This window comes from Oncorhynchus mykiss, chromosome 22 (assembly GCF_013265735.2).
Source record: "Oncorhynchus mykiss isolate Arlee chromosome 22, USDA_OmykA_1.1, whole genome shotgun sequence".
NCBI classification, from domain to species: domain Eukaryota; kingdom Metazoa; phylum Chordata; class Actinopteri; order Salmoniformes; family Salmonidae; genus Oncorhynchus; species Oncorhynchus mykiss.
Window position 1 is genome coordinate 34,627,348 of NC_048586.1, and position 14,287 is coordinate 34,641,634.

Below are 14,287 nucleotides of genomic sequence, written 5' to 3' on the forward strand. Positions count from 1 at the left end.
TGCCAAACAAGCCCTCCTGTATATCACTATTCCACATTTAGATTGCCATTGCACTAGGATGAGTGCCTAATCATACTTTGTCTAAAGAGTAATGTGTTCACCTAAACAATAATGACTGAAGTTCTAGAGTTATGCATTGACTGACAGATGATAACGTCATCTGAAGCAACTATATACTTTTGCTACCAAACTTGGATGTGGCTACAATATATCTGGTTTCAACTATGTATAATGTATTCAATTTGTTAATTTTCTCTACAGGGGGATTGCTGATTCCAAAATGGAGGTGAAGACGTCACTTCTAGACAACATGATAGGAGTGGGGGACATGGTCCTGCTAGAACCTCTCAACGAAGACTCCTTCATCGAGAACCTGAGGAAACGCTTCGACCACAATGAGATCTACGTAAGTTCTCCCTCATCAAGTTATAAAATTGTTCTAACACACATTATATATACTGTATAATTGACCCGGTTTTGTACATACAGTGCCTTGCGAAAGTATTCGGCCCCCTTGAACTTTGCGACCTTTTGCCACATTTCAGGCTTCAAACATAAAGATATAAAACTGTATTTTTTTGTGAAGAATCAACAACAAGTGGGACACAATCATGAAGTGGAACGACATTTATTGGATATTTCAAACTTTTTTAACAAATCAAAAACTGAAAAATTGGGCGTGCAAAATTATTCAGCCCCCTTAAGTTAATACTTTGTAGCGCCACCTTTTGCTGCGATTACAGCTGTAAGTCGCTTGGGGTATGTCTATCAGTTTTGCACATCGAGAGACTGACATTTTTTCCCCATTCCTCCTTGCAAAACAGCTCGAGCTCAGTGAGGTTGGATGGAGAGCATTTGAACAGCAGTTTTCAGTTCTTTCCACAGATTCTCGATTGGATTCAGGTCTGGACTTTGACTTGGCCATTCTAACACCTGGATATGTTTATTTTTGAACCATTCCATTGTAGATTTTGCTTTATGTTTTGGATCATTGTCTTGTTGGAAGACAAATCTCGTCCCAGTCTCAGGTCTTTTGCAGACTCCATCAGGTTTTCTTCCAGAATGGTCCTGTATTTGGCTCCATCCATCTTCCCATCAATTTTAACCATCTTCCCTGTCCCTGCTGAAGAAAAGCAGGCCCAAACCATGATGCTGCCCCCACCATGTTTGACAGTGGGGAGGGTGTGTTGCTTTTACGCCACACATAAAGTTTTGCATTGTTGCCAAAAAGTTCAATTTTGGTTTCATCTGACCAGAGCACCTTCTTCCACGTTTAGTGTGTCTCCCAGGTGGCTTGTGGCAAACTTTAACCGACACTTTTCATGGATATCTTTTAAGAAATGGCTTTCTTCTTGCCACTCTTCCATAAAGGCAAGATTTGTGCAATATACGACTGATTGTTGTCCTATGGACAGAGTCTCCCACCTCAGCTGTAGATCTCTGCAGTTCATCCAGAGTGATCATGGGCCTCTTGGCTGCATCTCTGATCAGTCTTCTCCTTGTATGAGCTGAAAGTTTAGAGGGACGGCCAGGTCTTGGTAGATTTGCAGTGGTCTGATACTCCTTCCATTTCAATATTATCGCTTGCACAGTGCTCCTTGGGATGTTTAAAGCTTGGGAAATCTTTTTGTATCCAAATCCGGCTTTAAACTTCTTCACAACAGTATCTCGGACCTGCCTGGTGTGTTCCTTGTTCTTCATGATGCTCTCTGCGCTTTTGATGGACCTCTGAGACTATCACAGTGCAAGTGCATTTATACGGAGACTTGATTACACACAGGTGGATTGTATTTATCATCATTAGTAAATTAGGTCAACATTGGATCATTCAGAGATCCTCACTGAACTTCTGGAGAGAGTTTGCTGCACTGAAAGTAAAGGGGCTGAATAATTTTGCACGCCCAATTTTTCAGTTTTTGATTTGTTAAAAAAGTTTGAAATATCCAATAAATGTCATTCCACTTCATGATTGTGTCCCACTTGTTGTTGATTCTTCACAAAAAAATACAGTTTTATATCTTTATGTTTGAAGCCTGAAATGTGGCAAAAGGTCGCAAAGTTCAAGGGGGCCGAATACTTTCGCAAGGCACTGTACATGCGTACGTATAGTACATACTGTACCAGCCAAAAGTCATTCAAGGTTTTATTTTCTTTTGACTATTTCTATTGTAGAATAATGTAGAATAATAGTGAAGACATCAAAACTATGAACTAAAATATGGAATCATGTAGTAACCAAAAAATGTTAAACAAATCAAAAATATATTTTAGAATCTTCAAAGTAGCCACCCTTTGTCTTAATGACAGCTTTGCACACCCTTGGCTTTCTCTCAACCAGCTTCACCTGGAATGCTTTTCCAACAATCCTGAAGGAGTTCCCACATGTGCTGAGCACTTGTTGGCTGCTTTTACCTTCACTCTGCGGTCCATCTCATCCCAAACCATCTCAGTTGGGTTGAGGTTGGCTGATTGTGGAGGTCAGGTCATCTGATGCAGCACTCCATCACTCTCCTTCTTGGTCAAATAGCCCTTACAATTTAATTTATTTGTCACATGTGCCGAATACAACAGGTTTCACCTTACAGTGAAATGCTTACTTACAAGCTCTTAACCAACAATACAGTTTAAAGATGTTTCTTTTTTTTAAAGATGAACAAATAATTAAAAAGCAGCAGTAAATAGCGGGGTGTACCGGTACAGTCAATGTGCGGGGGCACCAGTGTTGAGGTAGTATGTGTAGGTAGAGTTATTAAAGTGACTATACATAGATAATAACAGAGAGTAGTAGCAGCAGCGTGTGTGAGGGGGGGACAGAAATGAAAAGTCTGGGTAGCCATTTGATTAGCTGCTCAGGAGTCTTGTGGCTTGGGGGTGTACACAGCCTGGAAGTGTGTTGGGTCATTGTCCTGTTGAAAAACAAATGATAGTCCCACTAAGCTCAAACCAGTTGGGATGGTTTATCGCTGCAGAATGCCATGGTAGCCATGCTGCTTAAGTGTGTCTTGTATTCTAAATAAATCACTGACAGTGTCACCAGCAAAGCACCACCACACATCAGACCAAAGAACATATTTCCACCGGTCTAATGTCCATTGTTTGCGTTTCTTGGCCCAAGCAAGTCTCTTCTTCTTATTGGTGTCCTGTGGTAGGAGTTTTCTTTTGCAGCAATTCGACCATGAAGGCCGGATTCCCACAGTCCCCTCTGAACAGTTGATTTTTGAGATGTCTTACTTGAACTCTGAAGCATTTATTTGGGCTGCAATTTCTGAGGCTGGTAATTCTAATGAACTTATCCTCTGCAGCAGAGGATAACTGTGGGTCTTCCTTTCCTGTGGCGGTCCTCATGAGAGCCAGTTTCATCATAGTGCTTGATGGTTTTTGCGATTGCACTTGAAGAAAGTTTCAAAGTTCTTAATGTTCCTGATTGACTGACTGGATTGTCATTTATCTTTGCTTATTTGAGCTGTTCTTGCCATAATATGGACTTAATCTTTTTCCAAATAGGGCTCTCTTCTGTACAACACCCCTACCATGTCACAACCCAACTGGTTTGCTCAAACACATTAAGGAAAGAAATTCCATAAAAGTTCATTCCAAATTAACTTTTAACAAGGCACACCTGTTAATTGAAATGCATTCTAGGTGACTGCCTCATGAAGCTGGTTGAGAGCATGCCAAGAGTGTGCAAAGCTGTCGTCGAGGCAAAGGGTGGGTCTACTTTGTTCATGACACAAGTAAACACTTGTTTAGACAGATTATTTCACTGTGTCCCAATTCCAGTGGGTCAGAAGTTTACATTACATACACTAAGTTAACTGGGGGTGGCAGCACGGGGGTGGCAGCATCATGTTGTGGGGGTGCTTTACTGCAGGAGGGACTGGTGCACTTCACAAAATAGTAGGGAAATGATATAGATATTTTGAAGCAACATCTCAAGACATCAATCAGGAAGTTAAAGCTTGGTTGCAAATGGGTTTTTCAAATGGGCAATGGCCCCAAGCATACTTCCAAATTTGTGGCAAAATGGCTTAAGGACAACAAAGTCAAGGTATTGGAGTGGCCATCACAAGCCTTGACCTCAATCCTATAGAAAATATTTGGGCAGAACTCAAAAAGCGTGTGTGAGCAAGGAGGCCTACTAACCTGACTGAGTTACACCAGAACTGTCAGGAGGAATGGGCCAAAATTCACCCAGCTTATTGTGGGAAGCTTGTGGAAGGCTACGTTTGACCCAAGTTAAACCATTTAAAGGCAATGCTACCAAATACTAATTGGGTGTATGTAAACTTCTGACCCACTGGCAATGTGATGAAATAAATAAAAGCTGAAATAAATCACACTACTATTATTCTGACATTTCACATTCTTAAAATAAAGTGGTGATCCTAACTGACCTAAGACAGAGAATCTTTACTAAGATTAAATGTCAGGAATTGTGAAACTGAGTTTACATGCACCTTTGCCAAATACATTTAATCTCTCTGTGTGTGTGTGTGTGTTAAATGTACGTGATGCTTGAATGTATGCAAATATTCAAATGTATTTGACTGAGAGGCTGCTGGGACAAAACCCAGTTAGTCTCAATGCTGTGGTTCAGCTTTATCTTTGTTCCCTCAATTTCGCTAAAAGAGTGTATGCTTACATTTAGCCTAGACAAACAGACAAGCCGTCTACTTCTGCAGATACATAATTCATTGTTCCTAAACTCACTGCTAGCTATGTGCTTAAACCTATTAATTTTAGTCCTTAAACAGTGGCACAGATACAGAAACCTCACCACAGAACCCTGAGTTTACCAATCAATAAATCACATCACTGAAGAATGTAGATGTCTCAAATGAGGCAGAACATCCAAAGCTCCAGGGAGGACTCTGGAGAGCTGGCTCTGTGGCTGCTTCACTTGACGGGGAGTGAATGATTGGAGCAGACCTGTGTTCAAATACTATTTGAAATGTTTCAAATACTTTGAGCTTTTGCTCCTGCCTGCCTGGAGTGCCAGATGGTCAGGGTTTGCAGTTTTTAGGACTATTATATTGGTCTTGTAAGATCAATCAAGACATGTTGATGATGATTTCAAATAATGATTTCAAATTGTATAATTGAACCCGTGTCTGGAATAGAGAGGCTGGATGAGGGCTCAGGGCTCTGGTCCCAGGAACACTGCATCTATGTGGGTCAGCGTATCCAGACGTCAGCCTCTATGATTATTGCTCTGGTTCTCTCCACTACTGACTAGGACAGAGCCAAGCCAGAGCCCAGAGAATGTCGTCACCATACTGAGCTGTGATTGGCAGGCTCCCTCGGCTTCATGATATTCTAGTTGAGTTCATACAGCTTCCTGTGGGATATGTGTTTGACATCATAGCTTTACTCAAATTTCTCTGTCACAAGCTGTAAATTCAGAATGTGTTGTATTGACTCTCAACAAACGAGATGTCAAACTGCACTGAACAAAAATCTTAACGCAACATGCAATGATTTTTCTGAGTTACAGTTCAAACACTGAACAAAACTCTAAAAGCAACATGTCAAGTGTTGGTCCCATGTTTCACGAGTCAAAATAATATATCCCATAAATGCTCCATATGCACAAAAAGCTTAATTCGCAAAGTTATTTTCAGCAATGCAACATCTGAGTACGGAGTGCAAACATACAGAGTGGTCAGTCAGTAACATAGAGGTGGGCCTAAAGCATATGGTTGGTCTTAGTCTGTAATAATAACATTTGGGTGGGGCCTTCCTCCTCAACTAGTGGCCTAGCCAGGAGTGGTTTAACCTGCCTGACTGGCTGGCCGGCTGCAGCCTACATTTAGCTACTAATCCCTAGCTGGCCCGTCAGGTCAGTGTCCCTTCTTATTATGCTGTCAAATTTCTTTCTTGCTTGGTCTTTTCATCCCTTACCAGTTGTCATGCCAACCCCTAGTGTCACATGACACCCTGCCCACAACATCCCCTCCTTGGATTTGTGTTCCTGGGATTTAGATGGAAGTATCTTATTACTGCAGGAAATATCACATTTTTAACCATTTCAAGCCTGATTTTGCCCATGATCCCTTCTGATGTCATCCATCTGTTTTGATGAGCCAAGCCAAACAGACACATTTTTTTATGTAAATTTAGGCATGACATTTCCTCTGACTACACACATTCCCTTGAAAAGGTCTTGCCTTGTTATATATTAATCTAATTAGACTGTTAGACTGTCTGGATTATGATGCTTAGCTTGGACCGGGAAAGTATTTATTTTATTTTACTCTTTGAACTTGTGATTACCAAGTTCTGCAAGGAGACTTTGTAATTGTTTCTGTAATTAACTCATCACTGCCTAACTTTCATCCTGAACTTGAAAGAGCTAGCTTTGAAATTGCCCCTTTGTTTTGTATGGGAGGCGGGAGATCACCACTGCACACTCTTGTATGGGACTAACAGTCATATTCATTATCATCTGATTACTAGTATTGTTGGTCATACTTTGACTCTGGCTTTCAGTTAATAAGATCAATGGCCAGAGATCTTCCTGTTGAGACTAAAAAGGCCTTTGGCTGCCTCCTTAGCATTGCCTTAATGGCTCTGTACACATCTGATGGCCATCTAACAGCGACCCTAGTGTTTTTATTTTGCACACTCCATTTGTCTTTGTCTGTCCTCGCCTCGGCTTCTCCACGGTTGATTATGCCTCCCATGTACTTTTTGGCTGTAGGATGTGGTCTTGACATGGAGAAGCTCTGGCTCTTCTGATTGTGTTATTTAACTTCCATTATAACAGAGAAGGGAAGAGGACCAGGAGTTGTTTAGAACCAACTGAAATTGCAGTGTGGTCAATGTAATGTTTTCAGTTTGACTGATGATTACGTGCTGCTCTTTCAGAAAGTACTAACTTTCGTCACCCACACACTGCAGTAAGACATGGCGCTCAAAAAATGTCAAATATGAAGTATTCTTAACATTCTCTGAACATTCAAAGTGCATAAGTTCATGTTTTTCTGAATGGGAATTGAAAGGAAATAAGATTTACTGTACATAGAGAATGCTCTAATGCTGTATTTAGACCAGGGAAGTAAAAACCTTCATGCCAGTCGGCAAGGACAACAAAGCAAGAAAGACTGTAACGACCAAAGCAATCCAGCACGATGGTATGTTGCTATGGTGATTTCACTTAACAAACGGTGCAAATCCAACATCCGGTAGAAAACAATGCAATGGCAAAAGTTTAAATATTTGAACTCTGGCGGCAAGTTCTGTCTACCGTGGCGACTGACGGCATTCACCGCCAGCCTCGACGGCATTTACCGGTGTGCTCTCTTTGAAAGCGATGACATCCGGTATGCCATCTACCTCAAACCATGTAAACACAGCACAAGAGATTGCGCCGGCTATGCTAATGTTGCCAAGCTTACCAATTTTTCCTTCCGACTAAATCTTAGTTCCAATTCCTTGAATTCAGTGTCTGATATCAGCCATCACTATTGGTGAAGAAGTCTCAGAACGACTGCCCCCTCTCCTTGAAGCCACGGAAGTTCAAGACTGACCACAGTACTACAGGCATTGTTAGCAGAAAACAGGATCCCCCCATTATACTGAATGGAAAAATTGCCATCTTCGTGGAAATAAAACGTAATCACAGTACCAATCATTTCTTCTAATAGCCTTATTGTTTTTTTGTTTTTTTAGCAAATCATTTTTCTTAACTCTGCATTGTTGGGAATGGGCTCGCAAGTAAGTGTTTCACGGTCAAGTCTACACCTGTTGTATTCTGTTCATGTGACCAAGAATTTGATTTGACGAATGTCCTTGAACTGATTTTTATTTTAAAATCACACAAAAAGTTATAAGGATAATTAAGTTGCTAATGGCATCCTGCAGTACCCTGGTCGGCCTTCAACTTGAGATACTCAATGAGGGGGCAGCGCTTACCTAGCCTGCAAAGTCACTTCCTGGAATAGTTAAAACTGCTATGTTATGTCTCCATGAGACACCATCTTAACCGACTTCATATGGTTTCAATGCGCTGTTGAGTCTACACACAGGAATGAATAGTGTCGTGACCGATTGCTTTGTCCATTCATATATACAGTGCCTTGCAAAAGTATTCGGCCCCCTTGAACTTTGCGACCTTTTGCCACATTTCAGGCTTCAAACATAAAGATATAAAACTGTATTTTTTTGTGAAGAATCAACAACAAGTGGGACACAATCATGAAGTGGAACGACATTTATTGGATATTTCAAACGTTTTTAACAAATCAAAAACGGAAAAATTGGGCGTGCAAAATTATTCAGCCCCCTTAAGTTAATACTTTTGTAGCGCCACCTTTTGCTGCGATTACAGCTGTAAGTCGCTTGGGGTATGTCTCTATCAGTTTTGCACATCGAGAGACTGACATTTTTTCCCATTCCTCCTTGCAAAACAGCTCGAGCTCAGTGAGGTTGGATGGAGAGCATTTGTGAACAGCAGTTTTCAGTTCTTTCCACAGATTCTCGATTGGATTCAGGTCTGGACATTGACTTGGCCATTCTAACACCTGGATATGTTTATTTTTGAACCATTCCATTGTAGATTTTGCTTTATGTTTTGGATCATTGTCTTGTTGGAAGACAAATCTCCGTCCCAGTCTCAGGTCTTTTGCAGACTCCATCAGGGTTTCTTCCAGAATGGTCCTGTATTTGGCTCCATCCATCTTCCCATCAATTTTAACCATTGTCCCTGCTGAAGAAAAGCAGGCCCAAACCATGATGCTGCCACCACCATGTTTGACAGTGGGTATGGTGTGTTCAGCTGTTGCTTTTACGCCAAACATAATGTTTTGCATTGTTGCCAAAAAGTTCAATTTTGGTTTCATCTGACCAGAGCACCTTCTTCCACATGTTTGGTGTGTCTCCCAGGTGGCTTGTGGCAAACTTTAAAACGACACTTTTTATGGATATCTTTAAGAAATGGCTTTCTTCTTGCCGCTCTTCCATAAAGGCCAGATTTGTGCAATATACGACTGATTGTTGTCCTATGGACAGAGTCTCCCACCTCAGCTGTAGATCTTTGCAGTTCATCCAGAGTGATCATGGGCCTCTTGGCTGCATCTCTGATCAGTCTTCTCCTTGTATGAGCTGAAAGTTTAGAGGGACGGCCAGGTCTTGGTAGATTTGCAGTGGTCTGATACTCCTTCCATTTCAATATTATCGCTTGCACAGTGCTCCTTGGGATGTTTAAAGCTTGGGAAATCTTTTTGTATCCAAATCCGGCTTTAAACTTCTTCACAACAGTATCTCGGACCTGCCTGGTGTGTTCCTTGTTCTTCATGATGCTCTCTGCGCTTTTAACGGACCTCTGAGACTATCACAGTGCAGGTGCATTTATACGGAGACTTGATTACACACAGGTGGATTGTATTTATCATCATTAGTCATTTAGGTCAACATTGGATCATTCAGAGATCCTCACTGAACTTCTGGAGAGAGTTTGCTGCACTGAAAGTAAAGGGGCTGAATAATTTTGCACACCCAATTTTTCAGTTTTTGATTTGTTAAAAAAGTTTGAAATATCCAATAAATGTCGTTCCACTTCATGATTGTGTCCCACTTGTTGTTGATTCTTCACAAAAAAATACAGTTTTATATCTTTATGTTTGAAGCCTGAAATGTGGCAAAAGGTCGCAAAGTTCAAGGGGGCCGAATACTTTTGCAAGGCACTGTACAGTCATTTCCCCCACCACCCTCTGACCCTACATTCCTCCATCTACCAGACACCTCTGTGGCAACTTAACCTTTGTTGCCCATCCACTGCTCAAAGCGTTGTTCTCCTACCACCGCATCCCAGGATTCCACACATATTTCCTTAGCTTTTATGTCTCTTGTCTCTGTGCTTCCTCCACTCTGGTTTCAGCATGCCTAATTAAACGCAACATGATGGAATTCCCAGCTGGGAAGAGCTGAGGGAGGCAGAAATGAAACTCCTTTCACCTCAGTGCTTCCCTGAGAGCAGATCTGGGCATGTTATCACTTTCAGACACCACAGCAGTATGCCCTACCTGAGATTAAAACTCTCTGAACACTACTCTATCTCCTACACCACTTGAGGCATCTAGCTAAACACCCTGAGAGCAATCAACTCTTGTTCTTTCTCACTCTTACACTTTACGGTCACTTCACCTTCTGAAGTTCCTCTCGTCTTTCCCTCTCGTCTCTCTCTCTCGTCTCTCCCTCTTGTGCTTCTCTCTCTCGTCTTTCCCTCACGTGTCTCTCTCTCGTGTGTCTCTCTCTCTCTCTCTCGTCTCAACCCCTAGAAACACAGGGGTTGTGGTGATCGCTATTGTCACAAATGTGTTAACACTACTACTTACTGCATATCCCTGATGTCTTGTTTTCTCTCTCTGCAGACATACATCGGCAGTGTGGTGATCTCCATGAACCCCTACAGGTCTCTGCCTATCTTCACACCAGAGAAGGTGGAGGAATATCGCAACAGGAACTTCTACGAGCTCAGCCCACACATGTGAGTCCCTGGCCTAGGTCCTTCTTCCACCCGGTCTTTGTTAAGAGCCGTCTACCTCCACCCCACTGCTGGCATGTTGTTGTGTAGGTTGCATCTTTTTGTCAAAGTTGAGGCCACAAGCAACAAAGGCCCCCTGTTTTATAAAGACTTGATGTTTCAGGCAAAATGTCAAACACACAAGTGAACAGCATTGTTTGGTGCACACCATCAGAAATATTTGAGCCCAACAGAAACAATCCACATGTCGGACAGTAGGTTGGTGGAGAGGTTTTGGTTTTGCCTCTGAGTTCAGTTTACTGTTCCCTTTGTGATTTCTATGGACCAGTATGGTTGAACAACTACAGTTCAACCAAATGAACCAGTAATGAGATGGAGGACATGCTGTGCTGCAGACCTACACACTAGCCCTTGTTTTGGCATACAGGCAGTTGGTTAGTGGGGGGCTGCGCCTCAGACCCCGTGTTGTGCCACACTCCAGCGGGTGGCTGTCTGTCCCTCCACAGCGGTGCCAGAACCAGCCCATAGGCCCTGCTACTCAGCCACAGTAAAACAAAGGACCGCATTTGTCAATTAGCTTGCCTGCCTGCTGTCTCCCTGGGCTGCAGCAGACACTCTATGGCTGTCTAAGGGAGAGGGGGGCGAGAGAGAGGCCCTTTAACTGTCCCAGAAATGACCGGCTTCTCACAGACAAACAAAGGAAAGGGTATTTTATTTACACAAGCACTTACACTCCAAAGAGCCTGCTACTCTTCCAGAACCCCCTTTTTCTCTTCTCTCCAAATGCGGTAACTCTGTGACCGCAGATGTGTCCAGCTGTTTGCTTTTGGTAAGCTCCTTACTGGATGTTTTCCACTCTGTCTCCAGACCCTATAGTTGTTCTGTTCACGGTCTTTCTCTTGCCTGCAGTTTCTCTTCCACCAGCGTCATCAGTCTTGTTTTAAAAGAAGTGCTCCAGTTAGCAAATACAGTATTCCGACCACTTAACCTTTCCCATATTTTGTTACGTTTAGTCTTATGCTAAAATTGATTCAATCGTTTTTTTTCCATCAATCTACGCACAATACCCCATAATGACAAAGCAACAACAGGTTTCTAGACATTTTTGCAGATGTATTACAAATACAGGCACATCTGTATTTGCCAAGTTTCTCCCACTTGTTCTATGCAGATCCTCTCAAGCTTTGTCAGGTTGGATGGGGAGCTTCGAGGCACAGCTAGTCTCAGGTCTCTCCAGTGATGTTCGATCGGGTTCAAGTCCTGAGCGCTCTAGCAGGGCCACTCAAGGACATTCAGAGACTTGTCCTGAAGCCACTCCTGCATTGTCTTGGCTGTGTGCTTAGGGTCGTTGTCCTGTTGGAAGGTGAACCTTCACCCCAGTCTGAGGTCCTGAGTGCTCTGGACCAGGTTTCTATCAAGGACCTCTGCTCTGCTCATCTTTCCCTCGATCCTGACTAGTCTCGCAGTCCCTGCCGCTGAAAAACATACCCACAGCATGATGATGCTGCCACCACCATGCTTCACCCTGGGGATGCTGCCAGGTTTCCTCCAGATGTGACGCTTGGCATTCAGGCAAAGAATTTAATCTTGGTTTCACCAGACCAGAGACTCTTGCTTCTCATGGTCTGAGTCCTTTAGGTGCCTTTTGGTAAACTCCAAGTAGGCTGTCATGTGCCTTTTACTGAGGAGTGGCTTCCATCTGGCCACTCTACCATAAAGCCCTGATTGGGTTCTTGGTCTCCACCCTGACCAAGGCCCACCCCCTCATTGCACAGTTTGGCTGGGCGGCCAGCTCTAGGAAGAGTCTTGGTGGTTCCAAATGTCTTCGATTTAACAATGATGGAGGCCACTGTGTTCTTGCTCAATGCTGCAAAACATTTTTGGTACCCTTCCCCAGATCTGTGCCTCGATACAATCCTGTCTCTGAGCTCCACTGACCTCATGGCTTGGTTTTTGCTCTGACATAGACAACCTTTCAAACGTTTGGGGTCACTTTGAAATGTCCTTGTTCTTTAAAGAAAAGCACATTTACTTTTTAATTTAACCTTTATTAATCTAGGCAAGTTGGTTAACCTTTTCCACTCAAGGAACCCCTTGACAACCTTTTTTTTTTAGAAATATGTAACTTTCACACATTAACAAGTCCAATACAGCAAATGAAAGATGAACATCTTGTTTATCTACCTATTGTGTCTGATTTCAAAAATGCTTTACAGCGAAAGCACAACATACATGTTAGGTCATAGCCAAGTCAAAAAAACACAGACATTTTTCCAGCCAAAGAAAGGAGTCACAAAAAGCAGAAATATAGATAAAATTAATCACTAACCTTTGATCCTCATCAGATGACACTCATAGGACATCATGTTACACAATACATGTATGTTTTGTTCGATAATGTGCATATTTATATCAAAAAATCTCAGTTTACATTGGCACGTTATGTGCAGTAATGTTTTGATTCCAAAACATTTGGTGATTTTACAGAAATACTCATTATAAACATTGATAAAAGATACAACTGTTATTCACAGAATTAAAGATATACTTCTCCTTAATGCAACCGCTGTGATTAATCCCTTTATTGGGGCGGTTTCTCTGAATGGTCCAGAAGTGGCTGTCTGTCATGGGCCAAACCAAACGCTTCATACATTGATCTTAATCCTCCTGTCCCTGTCAGACCATCTGGACCGGTCATTCCGTCTTTGTTTTGTTGACTAACCACCTGCTTTGTGTAACATGAGACCACCGAGTCCAGACCACTGCCACACGTCAAACCTGTCGGTCACTCCATTTCACAATGACTGAATACGGAAGAAATGCCATAGTCAGGGTTGAAAATAGCTGGAAAAGTCGGTCACTATATACATCTGTTTTTCAGATTCTGTATGACACTTGCCACCCACCCTGAATGATTTTTAAGGTATTGATAATACACAAGTTAGCTTCGGTGACGTCACTTGCTCTGAGACCTTGAAGTAGTGGTTCCCCTTGCTCTCATACTGGATGAGGAATGGCACATAATATTCCCCTTGCTCTCGGCTTTTGTGGAGCGATGGGTAACGATGCTTCGTGGGTGACTGTTGATGTGTGCAGAGGGTCCCTGGTTCGCGCCCGGGTATGGGCGAGGGGATGGTCTAAAGTTATACTGTTACATATGCTAGCTAATACAAATTAGCTAGCAACAGCAAGCTAGCTTGCTAAACATATAATGCTTTTCGACCTGTCCCCAAATTTAATATTGTTTTTTCAGAGTCCGTTTTGATATTTCAACCTGCGTGTCTTGATCGTAAAGTAATTTTGCTCAGGAGTGGCTTCCATCTGGTCACTGTCCGGTAAAGCCCAGATTGGTGAAGTGCTGTAGAGATAGTTGTCCTTCTGGCAGGTTATCCCATTTTAGCCAAGGAACTCTGTACTTCTGTCAGATTAGTCATTGGGTTCATGGTCACCTCCCTGACCAAAGTCCTTCTTGTCCGATTGCTCCTTTTGGTTGGCTGGCCAGCTCTAGAACACTCTAGAAATTGTTTTATACCCTTCCCCAGATATATATCTCGGAGAGCTACGGACAGTTCCTTCGACTTCATGATTGTTTCTGCTCTGATATGCACTGTCAACTGTGTGAACATTATATAGGCCGGTGTTTCTTTTTAAAACATATCCAAACAATTGAATTGGCCCCAGGTGGACTCCCAAGTTGTAGTGATGTCTCAAGGTTGATCAAAGGAAATTGGATGCACCTGCGCTTAATTTGGAGTGTCATGGCAAAGGGGTGTGACTAATGTAAATTTGATTTCTGTATTTAAT

General features: G+C 42.5%; 1 protein-coding gene across 7 annotated transcripts in view; it reads left to right on the plus strand.

The window, feature by feature from the left end:
* LOC110501792 (unconventional myosin-Ib) overlaps positions 1-14,287 on the plus strand; it is a 169,164-nt gene that overhangs the window by 24,469 nt on the left and 130,408 nt on the right. For 6 of the 7 annotated variants that reach the window (XM_021579618.2, XM_021579620.2, XM_036959173.1 and 3 more), the window contains exons 2-3: positions 262-406; positions 10,371-10,486. In XM_021579618.2, coding sequence (XP_021435293.1) covers positions 281-406; positions 10,371-10,486 — 242 coding nt within the window. In that variant the 5' untranslated portion in view covers positions 262-280. Of the gene's footprint in view, positions 1-261; positions 407-10,370; positions 10,487-14,287 lie in introns of those variants that run through there. The other variant, XM_021579624.2, reaches the window with a different exon arrangement.